Source organism: Suncus etruscus, chromosome 13, assembly GCF_024139225.1.
Source record: "Suncus etruscus isolate mSunEtr1 chromosome 13, mSunEtr1.pri.cur, whole genome shotgun sequence".
In the NCBI taxonomy this organism is placed as follows: Eukaryota; Metazoa; Chordata; class Mammalia; order Eulipotyphla; family Soricidae; genus Suncus; species Suncus etruscus.
This window is the reverse complement of record NC_064860.1, coordinates 18019595-18038836: the sequence shown is the minus strand read 5'-3', so window position 1 is coordinate 18038836 and position 19242 is coordinate 18019595. Positions and strand designations below refer to the sequence as shown.

The 19242-nt window shown below is 48.5% G+C and overlaps 1 protein-coding gene across 1 annotated transcript in view; it reads right to left on the bottom strand.

Moving 5' to 3' along the window:
- Window positions 1-18080, bottom strand: part of WWTR1 (WW domain containing transcription regulator 1) — a 137777-nt gene extending 119697 nt beyond the window's left edge. Inside the window, exons 1-2 of the mRNA XM_049785345.1 lie at window positions 18028-18080; window positions 17102-17562 (exon numbers count right to left, since the gene is read on the bottom strand). Coding sequence (XP_049641302.1) covers window positions 17102-17556 — 455 coding nt within the window. The 5' untranslated portion in view covers window positions 17557-17562; window positions 18028-18080. The remainder of the gene's footprint in view (window positions 1-17101; window positions 17563-18027) is intronic.
- Window positions 18081-19242: the final 1162 nt, after the last annotated feature.

The window sequence follows — 19242 nt, the reverse complement described above, 5'->3', positions numbered from 1 at the left end:
GATTCCCAGCACCACATATGGTCCCCCATCCCCCAACCCCCAACCCCCGCTGCTCAAGTGGAGTCAGATTAAGGAATAGGCTCTGAGTACTCCCAGGGGTAGCTGCCTCCCAACAAAACGTGAAGATGGAGAAAGAATTCAAAAGACACGCTGGCTGGCGGGGCTGGAGAGATAGCATGGAAGTAAGGTGTTTGCCTTTCATGCAGGAGGTCATCGGTTCGAATCCCAGCGTCCCATATGGTCCCCCGTGCCTGCCAGGAGCAATTTCTGAGCATGGAGCCAGGAGTAACCCCTGAGCACTGCCGGGTGTGACCCAAAAACTACAAAAAAAAAAAAAGACACGCTGGCAGGGGAGAGGTGCAAGAGACCATGCTGGGACCCTCTAAGTTGGCATGAGACAGAGGGAGACAAGAGTTGCTAATACTAAAGGCAGTGAAGGGGGCTGAAGTGACAATACAGCATGTAAGGCACTTGTCTAGCATGCAGCTAACTTGAGTTCAATCCCTGGCATCCCATCTGGTCTCTGAGCCCACCAGGAGTCATTCCTGAGTGCAGAGCCAGAATTAAGGCCTGAGCATCACCAAGTATGGCCCAAAACCATATAAAATAGTAGTGAAGGAGCTGTATCCAGATAAATGATGTTCTGGTGCCAAGTTGCAAGCCCAGGGGCAGAAGAGCTGATGGGAAAAACTAAGACACTCAACTCCACTGGGGCTGCAACTAAAGGCCAGTACCTTTAAAGGAACCACATCCCTAGAATGCAACATGGAAGATCATGCTTCCAGCTCATGGGGACCACTGCCTGGGACTAAATCTTCACATAGATCCAGCTCTAAGCTGCTCCTCTGCGCTCTATTGGCTGCTTGAGGGCAAGAAACCAGCTTACATTCAGTCCCTCAGCACACAAGGGAGGAGCCATGAACCTGTTACACCAAGATAACATCCGTTCTCTTTGGTGGCAGAGGTTAGGGGTAGGGTCACACACTACAAGGGTTAGTCCTCGCTTTGTGCTTAGGCATTATTTCTGGCAGTATGTGGGGGTGGGGGGCATATGTGGTTCTAGGTCTACATGCAAAGCAAGCACGCATGGTGCTCTTGTCTCTAGCTCTCTATTCTGGGGTACTATGATAAAACCAGAGCCTCGGGGCCAGAGCAGTGGCACAGGGCATAAGGCGTCTGCCTTGCATGTGCTAGCCTAGGACGGACCTTGGTTCAATCCCCTGCCGTCCCATATGGTCCCCCAAGCCAGGGGGGATTTCTGAGCACATAGCCAGGAGTAACCCCTGAGCATCACCGGATATAACTGGGGTTGGGGGGGGGGACAAAAAACAGGGCCTCACACATAACAAGTGTACATTCTAAATCCAGCCACATCCCCATCCATCCTTATAGGGGATGTCTAAGAATTATTGAAGATTTTAGCAATGACTGTGGACATTTGTTTCTAAAAAAAAAAAAAAAACAGAGTTGGAGAGAAGGTTCAACAGGCTGAAACATGTTCTTGGTATGCAGGAAGCCCAGGGTCACCCCCAGCACCACATGAGCAGCACTAGGAGAAACCCAGAGCAATGTGTCATGAATAGCCCCTGAGCATACTAGGTGTGCCCCACAAGGCCCCACAAAAAAAATAAATATGGCAACATACCAGTTGCTCCCCAAAATACTTACCTTTTTTTAATGAAAGTGCCAGGCTTTAGTTGCTGAACTAGGACCTGGTTGTAAGGAATGATCCCTGAGAAGAGTCAAGAGTAATAACTGAGTATAACTGGGTGTGACCCCAAAACAAAAATAAAATAAAATAAAATCAGGATTATAAAGGCCGGAGAGATAGCATAGCAGTAGGCTGTTTGCCTTTCATGCAGAAGGACAGTGCTTTGAATCCTGGCATCCCATATGGTCCCCAAGCCTGCCAGGAACGATTTCTGAGCATAGAGCCAGGAGTAACCCTGAGCACTGCCGGTTGTGAACCCCCCCCCCCAAAAAAAAATCAGGATTATAATACTTTAATACTACATTTTTTGTTTGTTTTGAGGGGCCATAACTGGAAGCTCTCAGGGGTTACTTCTAGTTCTACAGGGAGACCATATGCAGGAATTGAACCTGGGTCAGCTGCATGCAAGGCAAACACTCTACCCTCTACTGCTTAGCCCAATCACACTACATTGTAATTAGTGGCTTTCTTTACTTTTTTCTTTCTTTTGGTTTTTGGGCCGTATCCAGAGTATGTTCAGGGCCTATTTCTAGCTCAGTGCCTGAGGTGACAGGGGACCATGTGATCTACAGAATCAATCCTGGATCTCCTATTTGCACCCCAGATCTCTAAGCTAGCTCAACCTCCAAGTCACCCTTTTAAACAAAAACTTGCCCCATAAAATGGGTCCGTTCTTTCACCTGTCACCTGCCCTGGGCTAGATATTTAATGGCAGGAGGAAGCAGGGGTGATAAACAAGGTTGTAATCCTACAAACCTTAATTCAATGGGTCCTAGAATAAAAATTAAGACTCAGTAGCTGCCTCAGGCTGGTCTGAGGGCATTGAGCTATCAAAACTGCCTCAATGGGGCCGGGCGGTGGCGCTGGAGGTAAGGTGCCTGCCTTGCCTGCGCTAGCCTAGGACGGACCGCGGTTCGATCCCCCGGCGTCCCATATGGTCCCCCAAGAAGCCAGGAGCAACTTCTGAGCGCATAGCCAGGAGTAACCCTGAGCGTCACAGGGTGTGGCCCAAAAACCAAAAAAAAAAAAAAAAAAACTGCCTCAAATCCCTGCAGTAGGCTAGAGAGATGGTTCAATGAGCTGACCACAAGCTTTGCATGGCATAGGCCAAACTTGCTCCCCACCAATGTATGATCCCCCAAATACTGCCAGGTGATCCCAGAGTCAAGTATAATCCCTGAGCACCACCAAGTGTGCCCCTCCCAGAAGGGAGGAAAAAAAAAACTTACAATAATTTATTACTAGGAGTCAAAGAGATAGTACAGCAGGTAAACTGTATGCCCACCAACCCAGGTTCAAGCATCACCAGAAGATATTCTTCAGCATCACTGGGTGTGGTCTAAATATGATGTGGATCTTTTTTTCTCCTTAAAACTTAAAACTCGGGCCCGGAGAGATAGCACAGTGGCTTTGCCTTGCAAGTAGCCAATCCAGGACCAAAGGTGGTTGGTTCAAATCCCGGTGTCCCATATGGTCCCCCATGCCTGCCAGGAGCTATTTCTGAGCAGACAGCCAGGAGTCACCCCTGAGCACCGCTGGGTGTGGCCCAAAAACCAAAAACAAAAACAAAAACAAAAAAAAAATAAAAACTTAAAACTCCTGGGGCTTTAGCCTGGAGCCAGGAGTAACCCCTCAGCGCTGCCGGGGGTGATCCAAAAACAAAACAAAACAAAAAACAAAAACTCCTTAAAACTAATATTCTCTCAACACGTCCTTTATCATCCACTCACACTTCTTTGCTTGGTTTTGGTTTTTGGACCACACAGAGCAGTGCTTAGGACTGACTCCTGGCTCTGTGCTTAGGAGACCATAAGTGGTGCTGGGGATAGAATCAGGGTCAGCTAGTTGCAAGGTAATTGCCCTCCCTGTCGTGCTGCTATCTCTCAATCCAGTCATCCACTCTTGACATCAACTAGGTCATCCGCCCTTCCAGTTCCCTTCCCAGTAAAACATGAGCTTGTTCCTGATGGAAATCTTCATGCAAAGAAACAAAAATAGACACAACCTGTAGACCTCCTGCTCTCACTTTGTTTGGTGGATTTTGTTTCATCCTCTATCAAATACTAAGATCTTAATTGGACACAGCCTGATTTCAGAAGCCAATCTAGTGCCTCATCTACTGCTTGGTAGTTATCTCATCACCAAGGATACCTCATTACAGGACCTCATTATGGGCCTGTCATTGGCATGAGCCAGCCAGGTCCAGGGGCGGGGGCCCAGCTTGGAGAATTGTCCAATTCAAATCCCATCTCTGCCACTCATCTATGATGTGACCCTTGGCCTTTTGATTAATCTCTCTGAGCCTCAGTTTCCTCAATGGTGATACAAGATAACAAACAGTTCTCGAGGTCACTACAAGGGTTAACATGATCATGATCTTACCCAAAGTGATAAAATTACCTTCATATGAATGATTTCTGGGCCGTCTCTCTGGGCAACACTGACTCAGCTTGTGGCTTGAAATATGTGATCAGACAGCATCAATTACCTTCCCTCCTCCTCTTCAGCCCTCTCTCCCACTCCAGCCTCCCTTGCTGAGCCCCTAAATCAGCCCTGCTCATAATCATAAGCCAGCTTCCCCCATATTAAGAAGGGAGTTCAGGAGGATGGAATCATGGTATGGTGGGTAGAGTTTTTTTTTACTTTGCAATGCAACCCACCTGGTTTGATCCCTGACCCCACATATGGTCCCCTGAGCACCATCAGGAGTGAACCCTAAGGATAGAGCCAGGAGTACCGAGCACAGCCAAAACAAAAAGACAGAAAGAGAAAGATTTAGGGGTCAGAGCAATAATACAGTTGGTTGGGTGCTTGCCTTGTATGCAATTGACCTGGGTTCATACCCTGGTATCCAAATGGTCCCCTGAGCAGCACCAGGAGTAATTCCTAAGTGCAGAGCCAGGAGTAATCCCTGAGCATTACTGGGTATGGCCCATAAACAGGAAGGAAGGAAGGAAGGAAGGAAGGAAGGAAGGAAGGAAGGAAGGAAGGAAGGAAGGAAGGAAGGAAGGAAGGAAGGAAGGAAGGAAGGAAGGAAGGAAGGAAGGAAGGGAGGGAGGGAGGGAGGGAGGGAGGGAGGGAGGGAGGGAGGAAGAAGGAGGAAGGAGGGAGGGAGGAAGGGAGGGAGGGAGGAAGAAGGAAGTTCAGAAACTGGAGAGATTATTCAGGAAGTTAAGGCATTTACCCTGCATGGGTCAATCCCAGTTCAATCCCTAGAACAACCAACTTTGTTTTTTTTTTTGTTTTTTGTTTTTGGTTTTTGGGCCACACCCGGCAGCGCTCAGGGGTTACTCCTGGCTGTCTGCTCAGAAATAGCTCCTGGCAGGCACGGGGGACCATATGGGACACCGGGATTCGAACCAACCACCTTAGGTCCTGGATCGGCTGCTTGCAAGGCAAACGCCGCTGTGCTATCTCTCCGGGCCCAACCAACTTTGTTGTTCCCTGAACACCAATAGTGTCACTCTTGAGCACAGAGCCAAAAGTAGTACCTGAGCAACTCCAGGTATAACCCAAAATATCAATAAAAACATAAGATTCAAAAAAGGGGTTCGGGGCCAGAGATAGTACAGCATAGGTAGGGTACTTGCTTTGTATCCCCAGCATCCCATATAGTCCCTCAAACCCACCAGGAGTGGTTCCTGAGTACAGAGCCAGGAGTGGTTCAAAAACCAAAACCAAAAAAGGGTTTTAACAACTGACCCATAAACCTGAAACCCAAGGACAGCCAAGATGATGCTTTTATTTAGGCTTTTTTAAAGGGGAAGAATGATTCTCAGACTTTATTTTAAGAAGTGCCTTTTAGAATTTGAGTTTAGAATTTGTCATTTAGAGCCAGAGCTGCAATCAAGAGTTGAAATCAGCTTTTCCTAGGTTTAGGCTTCTGCCAATGGATTCTTGCCATGAAGACAACATGAATGTGGTTGAAGGAGAGGTGAAAAGGGGACAAGCCAACTTGTACCAAAAGTCTACTGTGTACCAACTCTTTAAATATGCTTTCTTGGGGCAGATGATAATCTAGCAGGATCTTTGCAAATAAATGCAAGTTGAGAAGGATTTGGAAAACTTAACCTTTCACACACATTTCTTAAGAAGTTACTCAAGGAGACAGAGCAATAGCAATGAGTAGAGCGTTTGCCTTGCATTCAACTAACATGGGTTTGATCCCCAGCATCCCATATGATCCCCCAAGCCTGCCAGGGGTAATTTCTGAGCACAGAGCCAGATGGAACCCCTGAGTGCCACCGGATGTGGCCCATAAACCCAAATAATAATAATAAATAAAATAAAAAATACCAAAAAAGAATAAAACATGGGAAGAAGGCTCAGAGGAGAGAAATGGAGAGAAGTTCCAGGGTGTTACCCCCCTCCCAATTCCATATGCTAATCACACCTGGATGGTCAGCCCACCCATTTTGGGAGGGGCTATTGTTTGGGATAGAGGATAATAGAGAAACTGGGGTGAGGGGGTGGGGTAGGAGGGCTAGGGTATAGGCAGCCAGGATGAATGCAGAGGAGCAGCAAAGAGGCTGCTTAGCTTAAAAGCCATGTCAGAAGTGACCAGAGAGATAGCACAATGGTAGGGCATTTGCCTTAAATACAGAAGGACGGTGGTTCAATTCCTGGCACCCCATATGGTCCCCTGAGTCTGCCAGGAGCAATTTTTGAGCCAGGAGTATCCCCTGAGCGCTGCTGGGTGTGACCACCCCCCAAAAAAAAGCCACGTTCAGGAAATGCACATGGCTATGAGGGCCTTGTAATAAAGCTGGATATCTCCTGAAGCTTCAACTGACTGCCTGTGAAATGATTTCTCCACCGTTACCCTGCCACCTACAAACCCACTGACAGAAGGGGCTGCAGACACCAGTCCAAGTAGAGAAAGTCTACTTGGATTTTATATTTAACAATTAATACAACACCAGGCCAACTAAATGGCAGCAATGCGATCAAACAGTGTATCTGATAAGATGAAACATCTAAAAAACGTTGGAACATTTATAAAGGCAAATGTTAGAACATAATAAAGGCAAATAATATACAAACCCTGACTTAAACTTTGATTTACAATTTTGTAGTTTTTGTTTGCTTTCATGGAGAAGTCTCACCTGGAAGTGATCAGGAGGTCACACATGGTTCTATGCTCAGGAGGCACACTCCTAGCAGTGCACAAGGGACACTTAAAAGTCTTATGCAGGGGCCAGAGATAGCATGGAGATAAAGAGTGTTTGCCTTTCATGCAGAATGATGGTGGTTCGAATCCCGGCATCCCATATGGTCCCCTGAGCCTGCCTGGAGCAATTTCTGAGTGTAGAGCCAGGAGTAACCCCTGAGCGCTGCCAGATGTGACTCAAAAACAAAAACAAAAAAAAAGTCTTATTCAAAGCAAGCACCTTAACCCTTGTACTATATCCCCAGTCCCAATAACTTGTAATTTTTTTTAACTTAAAGGGCTCAAAAGCAAACCTGTAGAAACTCTGCCTTCATATAGTGAACTCTGTTTTGTTGTTTTTTGGTGGTGGTAGGGCATCAGGGCTTATTCCTGGCTCTGTGATATTCAAGGATCATTCTTGGCAGTATTGAGGACCATATGAAATGCTGGGGATCAAACCTGGGTTGGTGGCATGCAAGACAAGTGCACTACTCACTGTACTCTATGAGCCAAAGATTTGGTTTAGTTTTGTTTTATTGTTTTTCATTTTATATTCTGATCATTTCCCAGGCAAGTGCAATGTGACACTGGAGAGCACTGAAGTATGATCAGTTGGCAGATACGGGAATAAACAAGTAATACTCTAGGCCAGAGCGATAGCTAAGGGGTAGGGCCTTTGCCTTGCACGCGACTGACTCAGGATGGACCATGTTTCAATCCCTAGTGTCCCATATGGTCCCCTGAGTCTGCCAAGAGCAATTTCTGAGTTTAGAGCCAGGAGTAACTCCTGAGAATCAGCAAGTATGGCCCAAAAACCAAAAGCCAAAACAAAAAAAAACAAAAAAAAAAAAAAACCCCAAAACAAAACAAAATAAAAAAACAACCAAGTAGCACTCTAGCTGGCCCTGTTGTCAGTGCTTGATGGCATGTTTTGTGTTCTCAAATTCTATCTAATCTACCAAATGCCGGTCTGTGTCTGGGATCGTCAATACTTTAGTAGGAAATACACTTAGTCAGATTGATTGATTGACCATTAGACAGATCAGACTGAATTTGACCTAATGTAGACTAATTTAAGTGCTATGAACATGAGGGTGATGGGGTCAGAGTAATAATACAGCAGGTAGGGTGTTTGCCTTGCACACAGCAACCTGTACGGTCCCCACAGCTAGCCGAGAATGATTCCTAAATGCAGAGCCAGGATTAAGACCTGAGTCCTGCTGTATGTGGCCAAAAATCTAAATAAATAAATACATAAATAAAATGAAAGAGGTGGAGCTATTCTATTGGGTAGATTAGTTATATGGCATAAATGTGTTTTCCACTTAGGACATTCTCCACTTATGATGGTTTTATCTGGGATTATCAGAACCATAAACTTATCTGAACCTGAGGAATAGCTATATAAATATAATAAAAGGCATTTGGAGGGCAGGAGTGATAATACAATGGTAAGGCAAGTGCCTTGTATGTGACCAAACTGGATGGATCTCTAACATCACATGTAGTAGCCCCAGAACCTCCAGGAGTAACCTCTGAGCACAGAGCCAGGAGTAAGCTTTGAGCATCACCAGGTGTGCCCACCTCCAAAATTAAAAGGTGTAAGAGGCTGGAGCAGGTAGGAAAGTTCGATCCCCAGTATTCCATATGGTGCCCCAAGTTCCACCTGGAGTGATCCCTGAATGCAGAGGCAGGAGTAAATCCTGAGCACAACTGAGCCTGGTGAAAAAAAAAAAAGTTTTCTCTGAGAACCTCCAAGATAGAGTAAAACATTATTTGTTGGTTTGTTGGTTTTGATTTTTTTTTCGGGCCACACCCCTTTGATGCTCAGAGGTTACTCCTGGCTAAGTGCTCAGAAATCGCCCCTGGCTTGGGGGGGGGACCATATGGGACGCCGGGGGATCGAACCTCGGTCCTTCCTTGGCTAGCGCTTGCAAGGCAGACACCTTACCTCTAGCGCCATCTCGCCAGCCTCGGTTTTGATTTTTAAAATACTAAAGTTCTCTTTTGGGTCTTCTAAATGCATAAATATATCATTTGGGCAAAAAAAAATTTTGTTTTTTGGGGGGCCACACCCAGTGGTGCTCAGGGGTTACTCCTGGCTGTCTGCTCAGAAATAGCTCCTGGCAGGCACGGGGGACCATATGGGACACCAGGATTTGCACCAACCACCTTTGGTGCTGGATCGGCTGCTTGCAAGGCAAACGCCGCTGTGCTATCTCTCCGGGCCCCGGGCAAAAATAATTTTAAACATTTTTTTACCTTTTTTTTGGGGGGGGGTTTCACACCCGGCAGTGCTCAGGGGTTACTCCTGGCTCCATGCTCAGAAATCACTCCTGGCAGGCTGGGGGACCATATGGGATGCCGGAATTTGAACCACCGTCCTTCTGTGCCTAAGGCAAATGCCTTACCGCTGTGCTATCTCTCCAGCCCCATAAAACATTTTTTCTTAAGTGTGTTATTCACACTTAAAAAACTGGGATCAGAGAGAAGATACAATGGGCACTTGCCTTGAATACATCCCATCCAAGTTAACTCTCAGCATCCTGTAGGTTCCCCAAATCCTGCCAGGAGTGATCCCTGAGCACAGTGCCAGGAGTAAGCCCTGTATAGCACTGGGTGTGGCCTGCCCCCCAAAAAGAACAATAATGGGATACTACTTAGTGCAATAATAGAAAGAAATTCTGTAGTTTTATAAGACATGAATAGAACTGGAGAGGGTCAGGCCAGAGAGAGGGTACAGTGTTAAGGGTTAAGATGCTTGCCTTGCATGCAGCCGTCTCAGACTCAATCTCATATGGAATCACATATAGTTCCCCAAACATCACCAGTAGTGATGAGTGCAGAGCCAGGAATAACCCCTGAGCACTGCCAGGTATGGCCCAAAAACCAAAAAAGAAAAAAAAAATTGTTTTAAAAGAACTGCAGAGTAGCTCATGGAGCAAATTTGGTCAAAGGGAAAAGGACAGATGTCACATGATCAGTCTCATACATGGAGACAAAGTAAGGGGGCCAGAAAGGTAGTACAGTAAGGTAGTACAGTACAGTAAGGTGCTTGCTTTGTATGTAGCTAATCACAATTCCAATCCCCAGTTCCAAGTTTGGTTACCAAGTACCAACAGTGTGGCTGAAAAACAAACAAGAAAATACAATGGTAAAAGGATGTTAACACTCTGATCACAGATGCAGTGTAAGAACTTTGCATGCCTAGAACACTATTATTAATAGTATTATAAATCACAATACCTGAATACATTTTTTTTTCCAAAATTAAGGGGATGGTTACTTGGCCACAAACAGCAACTCAGGGGTTACTCTGGCTCTGCACTCAGAAATTACTCCAGGCAGGCTCTAGGGACAATATGGTATACAGAGGATCAAATCTGGGTTGGCCACGTACAAGGCAAATACTCTACCCATTGTGCTATTGCTCTGACCACCCAAAAATAAATTGTTTTTGTTTTTGTTTTTGGGCCACACCCATTTGACTCTCAGGGGTTACTCCTGGCTATGCACTCAGAAATCGTCCCTGGCTTGGGGGGACCATATGAGACACCGGGGTATCTAACCTCGGTCTGTCTTAATTTGCACTTGCAAGGCAGAGACACCTTACCTCTAGCGCCACCTTCCCAGCGCTAAAGTGCAATTCTGGATCGATTATATGACACCTGTTTGCATGTGGATAGTTCTGAGTTTTATGCCTGTTAGCACAATAAATAGATAAATAAATAAATAAATAAATAAATAAATAAATAAATAAATAAATAATTGCTATTCAATTAAATCTTAAAACGTGTGTAGAGAAGCCAGACCCATAGTACAATGGGTAGAGTGCTTGCCATGCACTCAGTCAACCTGGATGCAACCCCTGGCACCCTTTATGATCCCAAATAATACCAGAAGTGATCCCTGAGCACAAAGCCAGGTGCAAGTCCTGAGAACCATTAGGAGTAAATCAAAAACAAAAACATAAAAAGAATGTCTGTAAAGGGGCCAGAGAGACAAACTAAAAGTAAAGCAAATGCTTTGCATGCAGGAGACCCAGTTTCAACCATCAGCATCACCTATGCTTTCCCAAGCACCACCAGGAGCAACTCCAGAGCACAGTCAAGAGTAAGCCCTAGGGCCGGGCAGTGGCACTAGAGGTAAGGTGCCTGCCTTGCCTGCGCTAGCCTTGGACAAACCATGGTTCGATCCCCCAGGCGTCCCATATGGTCCCCCAAACCAGGAGCAACTTCTGAGCGCATAGCCAGGAGTAACACCTGAGCGTCAGGGTGTGCCCCCCCCCCAAAAAAAAAGAGTAAGCCCTTACAATCAACTGGATGTGGCCCTAAAACAGTAAAAAAAAAAAAAAAAATCAATTAATATGAACAATTCTGGGCTGGGGTGGTAGCACAGCAGTAGGGCGTTTGCCTTGCATGTAGCTAACCCTGACAGATCCTGGTTCAGTCCCTAGCATGCCATATGGTCCCCTGAGCCAGGAGCGATTTCTGAGTGCAGAGCCAGGGGTAACCCCTGAGTTACACCAGGTGTGACACCCCCCCCCCAAAAAAAAAAAAACAATTCTATTAAAGCTCAGTCATTTTCTTCTGGATAATTCTTTTGTGGGCACCATACAACTAACCACCTGTTTCATTTATAAACAGGATTTTTTGTTTTGTTTTAGTTTGGTTTTAGGTCACACCAGGGAGTGCTCAGGGGTTACTCCTGGCTCTATGCTCAAAAATCGCTCCTGGGAGGCTCAGGGGACCATATGGGACGCTGGGATTCGAACCACCGACCTTCTGAATACAAGGCAAACGCCTTACCTCCCTGCTATCTCCGGCCCCCATAACCAGGTATTTTTAATGTTAATGTGATCTGTGCTCAGAGCCAGAGAGCCACAGAGCAGGCTGTGCCACACCTCCACGACCAGTCGTCACATTTATGAGCTTTGCAGGTGAGCGGGGAACAGGAAGTCCCAGGCCCAGACAGCCCAAGCTGTGTGCTTCAACACCTGATCCTCTCTGCAGCTCCTGGGGCCCAAAAGGAATGCATGCCCACAGGAAAGGGGCCAGGGCTCAGGTAATGTGTCCTTCCCAAGGTACCAGCCTGAGATGACATCACTGATCTCCAAACAGCTTCACCTGAGAACATGGCAAGAGCTTCTGCAAGCTTAGCCAGCAGGGCTCGTGTTTCCCACCAAGTTTATTGTTCAGCTCCGGAAGTGATCACAGGGGATAAAAGTGGCCGTGGGGACAAGAGAAAATGAATCCTGAGTAAATGACCACCAGGAGAGAACTGTCCAAGGGTTCACTGTGAAATCACCAGGTGACTGAATGTCACCCTTTACTGCCAAAAGGAAACTACCTCCATGTCAGTCCTAACAGGCTGGCGTTTCTAGTTCACAAAGCCCTTGACCCAGAATCAAGAAGGGGATTCTGGAGCTGTGGAAAGAGAGTACGGTCGGAAGGCACTTTCAGTGCATGTAGTTGACCCAGATCAATCCCCAAATTGTCCCCCAAACCCTCCATATGGTATCCCAAGCCAGCCAGAAGTGATTCCTGAGCAGAGCCAGGATAGGTAAGCCATCAACATAAATAAGGTTATGGCCCAAAAAAAGAGGGGAGGATCCTGGGGGTGAAAGATAATACAGGGATTTACAGTACTTGCCTTGCATGTGACCAACCCAGTTTGATCCCTGATACCACAAAATCCCCTGAATGCCTCCAGGAGTAATTCTTGAACACAGAACCATGAGTAAACCTGGAATACCACTGGGTATGGGTCGAACCAACACCATCCCCAAAAAAATGATATTTGGATTCTGTGGTTAGCTGGCTTTGCAGATAAAAAGTGCAAAGAAATGGGTACATCTAATGGAAATGAATTCAGGGTTAGTAAGCTTCTTTTTTTTTTTTTTTTTTTTTTTTTTTTGTGGTTTTTGGGTCACACCCGGCAGTGCTCAGGGGTTATTCCTGGCTCCAGGCTCAGAAATTGCTCCTGGCAGGCACGGGGGACCATATGGGATGCCGGGATTCGAACCGATGACCTCCTGCATGAAAGGCAAACGCCTTACCTCCATGCTATCTCTCCGGCCCCTGCTTCTTTTTTTTCAAGCTTTACTTAATGTACCAAAATCTGTTGCCTTTTGAGGTCATGTGACCAAGTGTGACCAATGAAGATGACCTTATTCCAACTTTACACAAAGCTCCAAAAGAAACTCAGAAACTTGGCAAATGTCTTATCCTGCTAGACAATAACTGCAATGACTTAATTTCTTAAATTCCCTTCACCACAGGGCCAAAAGGGTTCCAGGGCTAATCTCTGCTCAGGCTAGCGTAATAATTCCCATGTATGTGTTCAGCTGTTGGCATCTCTGGCCAGCCCAAGTGAAATGAAGAAGCTTTGGGTTAGGGAGTGGTTGTGTTTGGGGGGGGGGATGGGCAGAGAAAGATCATCCACTTTCTCTAAAATCCAGGCAGACTTCATTTCTGCTTCCATTGTTTCTTTGGCAGAGTTCTGAGCCACCCCAATCATTCAAAACATGTGTATGAAAGAAATTTTTTGTTTTGTTTTCATGGGGGGAAGGAGATATTCTTTCCTGATCCTTCCTTACATATTAGCCAAGCCCAGCTCCAGTTTCATAGTTTTAATAACCATAGCCAGTCTGATCATATGTCACATATGTGTGTCTTCATAAACAGTTTTAAGAATCACTGAGACGGGGCCGGAGAGCTAGCATGGAGGTAAGGCATTTGCCTTGCATGCAGAAGGTCAACGGTTTGAATCCCGCATCCCATATGGTCCCCCGAGCCTGCCAGGAGTGATTTCTGAGCTTAGAGCGCTGCCGGGTGTGACCCGAAAACAAAAACAAAAAAGAATCACTAGGACTGCAGAGATAGATCAAACATGTGGATCGATCTCAATACACATAACCCTCCAACATTGCCAGGAGTGACCACCAAGCATTAAGTCAGGAGTAGTCCCTGACTACTTTGGATGTGATCCAAAAAATAGACAGGAAAGCTTAGAGGGGCTGATGTAGTTCAGTGGTACCTGCCATGTTTGTAAAAGGTCCTGGATTCCGTTCCTGCCACTCCTACCACCAAAAGTTTTAATTATTAGGGATCAAAGGATTACTCCCTCTCTTCTAAATTATCACAAACTTAATGATTCTTTTTCTGTTTATGTTTATTACTACATCTTTTTATTCCAGGTACAGGGATCAAACCAGGTGTTCTACCACTGAGCTAAATTCCCAACCCTTCTAAGTATATTTCTATGATAATATCATATTCTAAACTATATTTAAGTCTGGGGATGTAGCCATAAACATGTGTGAGGCCTTGAGTTGATATCCCAACAACTTAAAAAAAAGTCCTGCATTCACCTTAATAAACTTTTTTTTTGGGGGGGGGGTTCACACCCGGCAGTGCTCACGGGTTACTCCTGGCTCTATGCTCAGAAATCACTCCTGGCAGGCTCAGAGGACCATATGGGATGCCGGGATTCCAACCACTCCAGCCCCTCACCTGAATAAACAATGCAATTTGACCATTGGTGTATCTTAGAAACTAATGTCAGGGGCAGAGTGACAGCACAGTGGTAAGGCATTTTCCTTGCATGTGGCCAACACAGGATGGACCCCGGTTCAATCCCAGCATTCCATATGGTCCCCTGAGCCTGCCAGGAGCAACTTCTGAGCGCAGAGCTAGGAGTAACTTCTAAGTGCCACCAGGTGTGACCCCCCCCAAAAAAAATAACTAATATCCTTTCAGATAAAAATCACCTTTTAGAAAAAAAATGTGACCTTGGATACATCCCATACCTAAATTTTGCCAACCATTCAGAAATCAAAATACTAAGGGCCGGTATAATGGCATAGTGGATAAGACACTTTTGCCTTGTAAACAGTCAACCCAGATTTTATCCCCAGCAACCATAAGAAAAGTAAAGAAAGAAAAAAAAAGAAAACGAAGGAAGGAAGGAAGGAAGGAAGGAAGGAAGGAAGGAAGGAAGGAAGGAAGGAAGGAAGGAAGGAAGGAAGGAAGGAAGGAAGGAAGGAAGGAAATCAAAACACTGATCTCAACTATTATTCACTAACCAAGTCTAGAGCAGATGTGGAAAAGATCCATTTCCATGGACCAGAGGTGGCGCTAGAAGTAAAACATCTACCTGCCTTGCAAGCACTTAATCCCTGAGCGTCAAACAGTGTGGCCCAAACAAACAAACAAACAAACAGAAGATCCATTTCCAGACTAGAGCATCTCAATGTGGTACCAACACGGAAGCAAAAGAGCCCTTCCTACACCTGATGTCAACATCTTGGGATGAAAGGGGAGCATTGGTCCAGCACAAGTCAAAAATGACATCCCCACCACTTGGCCTGTGTAGAAGGGTTTCCCAGAGCAAGGTTTGATTGGATTTTACCATTGGTATATAACAGTTTAACACAGTTTGCTTTTGATTCTATTTTGTACCACACTCATGTTGTACTCAGGGGACCACAGGGTGCCAGAGATGAACCTGGGCTTCCTTCATGCAAAGCAATGGCACAGCAATCTTCTCACCTCTTAATAGAACTTTTATTTATTTATTTATTTTTTGGTTTTTGGGCCACACCCTGTGACGCTCAGGGGTTACTCCTGGCTATGTGCTCAGAAGTTGCTCCTGGCTTCTTAGGGGACCATATGGGACGCCGGGGGATCGAACCGCGGTCCGTCCTAGGCTAGCGCAGGCAAGGCAGGCACCTTACCTCCAGCGCCACTGCCTGGCCCCTTAATAGAACTTTTAAATAAAGCTTATCCCAATTACTTTGAAAGCTCTTTCACCAAAAGCTTTGAAACAAATTATTTTATTTTCTTTTGGTGTTGGGGCCACACCTGGCGACTTTTAGGGGTTATTCATGGTTCTGCACTCAGAAATCGCTCTTGGCAGACTCGGGGGACCATATGGGGTGCCGGATATCGAACTCGAGTTCATCCCGGGTCGGGCATCGTGCAAGGCAAAAGCCCAAGCGCTGTGCTATCACTCCAGTCCCTTTAAAAGTAATTCTAAATAACTTCTTATAAGTTGTTCCTGAGGGGCCCTGATTTTCAAGCCAATGCAGTAAATAAGTGACCCAAAAGGTGATATGGAACCACAGAGATAGTACAGAGGGGAAGGCACTTGCTTTACACAGTCTATGCTGTGTTTGATCAAATGTAAGGGGCCAAGGATGAAGCATTTACCTAATATGAGTGAGTCCCTGAGTTTGAGCCCTGGCACAACAACAACCCCCCCCCCTGATCTGATGATATTTTAGGCTACCGAGTATGACATAATAAAACTCTTGACCCCATTTCCACACCATTGATGTGCCTGGCCCACACTCCTCAGCACGCAGCAGCTGATTACATCACTGACTCTGTGCTCATTACGTCACCAGATTGGATGCATAAACCAACAAGGCAGGCACCCCTTTTACACTGTGCTTCCCAGCCTTTCCCGGGATCCCTCAGGTCCTCCAAGTCTCAGAACTTGTCCACCTCTTGCTGTCACTTTACAGCAGTGCTTCTCAAATAGTGGGGCACGCCCCCCTCCGTAAAGGGGGGCGCGTTTGACCTCGGCAAACATTGTCCTAATAAGCTAAGCACCGTGTTTATGTCTCTCTATGTCTCTGGAGCTAAGAGTTGTTGTGTCCTACTTCAAACCCCCCCCCCCCGCTTCGAAAAGCTATGCCTTGCAAAACGTGCTCACTGGAGCCATGAATCCAGACATCATCTCTGATTAAAAAATCAGCTCCAATTTTTTATATATTTTTGTTTTGCAGGTTAAAGTTTTTTTTAAATAAAGATACTATTTACAGTCGCGCGGGGAGGGCGCAAAATTGTTTTCTTCTTCCTGGGGGGGGGGTCATGACAGAAAACAATTGAGAAGCACTGCTTTACAGAGACACTTTAGAGTGGGTGTGGGGACTTGGACATGGCGAGTGTGCATGCCGGCCACACTTCTCAACTAACTTCGGTCTTTCCCCAGCACCCCAGACAACAGCCCCCAAACTTTCCCAGCCCCCAAAAGTGTCCTCCTGGGGAAGAAAAATAAAAGTACTCTAGAGTAGACTCTTCCCCTGCCATGCCAACATCTAGAGGACGACCTTCCTTCCAGATCCCGCGTCCGGCGACACGACACCTCTCCACCCACGCGCACACCCAAGAGCTCGCGCTCTGGGCCTTGGAGCCCTGGGGCCCCCTTGCCACCCGGTGCACCCCGAGACTTACTTGAGGAAGTATCTCTGCCCGGTGGCCGTGAAGGTCATCTCCCAGCCGGGGGGCAACGGCAGCTCGTCCGTCACGTCGTAGGATTGCTGGCGGAGGTGCGCGTGTTGCTGCGCCGGGCTGCCCGCCGCGCCCGCTCCGGTGCCCAGCAGGGACGCGGGGGACGAGTGCGAGCGGACATGCTGCGCCCCGCCGACACCGACACCGACACCGCCACCGCCGGGCAGCCGCGGGCCCGGGGCGCCGCCCGACGAATCGGTGCTGGACTGGCGCGAGTGTGAGCCCGAGTCGGGCTCCTGGAAGAAGGACTCGGGCAGGATCTTCTTGCGCCACGAGCTGGGCTTGGGGTTCATGACGGAGTTGAAGAGCGCCTCCAGGTCCGTGTCCAGGTCCTGCGTGACGTGGATCACTTGCTGGCCGGGCGGCGGCAGCGGGGGAGGCACCGGGGCCGGATTCATCTTCTGCTAATAGGAGGGGGGGATAGAAAGAAAAGGAAGGGCGGGCAATCGGCCTTGGGTTCGAGCGAGGCGGGAAGGAGGAAAGGGCGAGCAAAGCAAAGCAGAGCAGAGCAAAGCAGAGAAGAGAGCGGCTAGCCCGTGTCCAGCAGAACGCGCCGGATGGGGAGGCCCTCCTGGCCTAGAGAATTATGCAACTTTCCAGAAGCGGCGGAGGAGAGGAAAAAGGAAAGGAAAGGAAAGGAAAAGAAGGAGAGGCCGAGGAGGAGGAGGAGCAGGAGCTGGAGGAAGGAGAAGGAGGGAGAAGGGGCGCAGGGTGTTGGCAAAGGGCCGGGCGCGACTTCCCCGGCCGGCCGGCCGGAGCCCGTGCCAAGTTCCCACCCGACCCCTTTGCACTTCCCGGGGCGCGCCTGCGAGGGGCCCGGAGAAGGAAGGATCGGTCAGGGGGGAGACTCCGGCGGCCCCCCCAGCTACCTGGACGTCCACTCCACGCGGCGAAGCCTACTTGGAGAACTTGGCGGCCGCCTCCCGTCGGGACGCGCAGTGGGGCCCGGAGAGCGCTCGCTGGGGCGCGGTAGACCCGGGCCCGGCTGGCTGTGGCGACTCCCAACCGGGTGGGTGGGTAGGTGGGTGTCTGGCTACTGCCGAGGGCTTGACGCAGGTCTCACATTCCCCCGGGCCGGGGCCGATGCCGGCGTCCGGGCGGGAGCAGCAGCAGCAGCAGACGAGCGCGGCCCGGACTGTCCCATGCACAAAGTTGGAGCGAAGTCCCACTCGGGGCGGGCTCGGGCGGGCCAAGGAGGGAGGCGGCCAGCAGGAGGCTGGACCCGCAGAGCTCACTCACCCCGCCTCTATCTCCGCCTCCTTCCCGCGGCTGGCCAGGCCGGGCTTGGCCACAAGGGAACGGGGACCCCAACACCCACTCGAGTGGCGCGCGCCGCCTGGCCGGGCTGCGCATTCCTGGGCGTCTCCCGGGACCCGGGGCTCCACGGGTCGGGGGCCGATCGCGGGCCGGGCGTGGCCTCCCTAGGGTTGCGGGGACGCCCGTCTTGCAGGGCTGTGTCCACGCGGGACGGTAGGGCGCCTGTGCCCTTATTTGGGCAGGCGAAGAGGCCGCTGGCTCCTTGCCCGAGCGCGCCCCGAGTTTCCCCAGTGCCTCTTGGGGCTGTTGGGGTCCCAGCAACTATTGGGGACCTTGCCCCGACCCCTCCGTTGTCCTCTCTCCGGATGCACGGGTCACCCCGGAGTGGTGGGCAGTCCCTGGTTCCAGCCGCCCCGCATCCCGACCCTCGGGGTACATGCGCGCGCCGCCTTCCCGTGGGCGGGTTGGAATGTCCCGGGAGAGAGCCTCGAGCCGGAATGGAACCCGAGAAAGTGACCGAGAGAAGAGCAGGGTGTGCCCGAGGCCCGGAACAAACCGCCCACTCTTGCGCTCGTCGGACTAAGGATTGGAACCGGACCCCCACTTTTCCCCACCGTGGAGTTGGCCAGACAGCTGCGGGGAACCTCCAGCGGCTTCGTTCCTTTTTGATTGCAGACCAAATTTCTCAGGCTGCTCTCAAGTCAAAGGCCTGGGAACTTAGTCAAAGACTAGAAGGTACATAAAAGTTTCAAACAGCACTCAGGGCAGCAGCAACACTCAGTCCTGTAGTAGAAGTGAGTTAAGGAGAACAATTAATTGCACTGTGT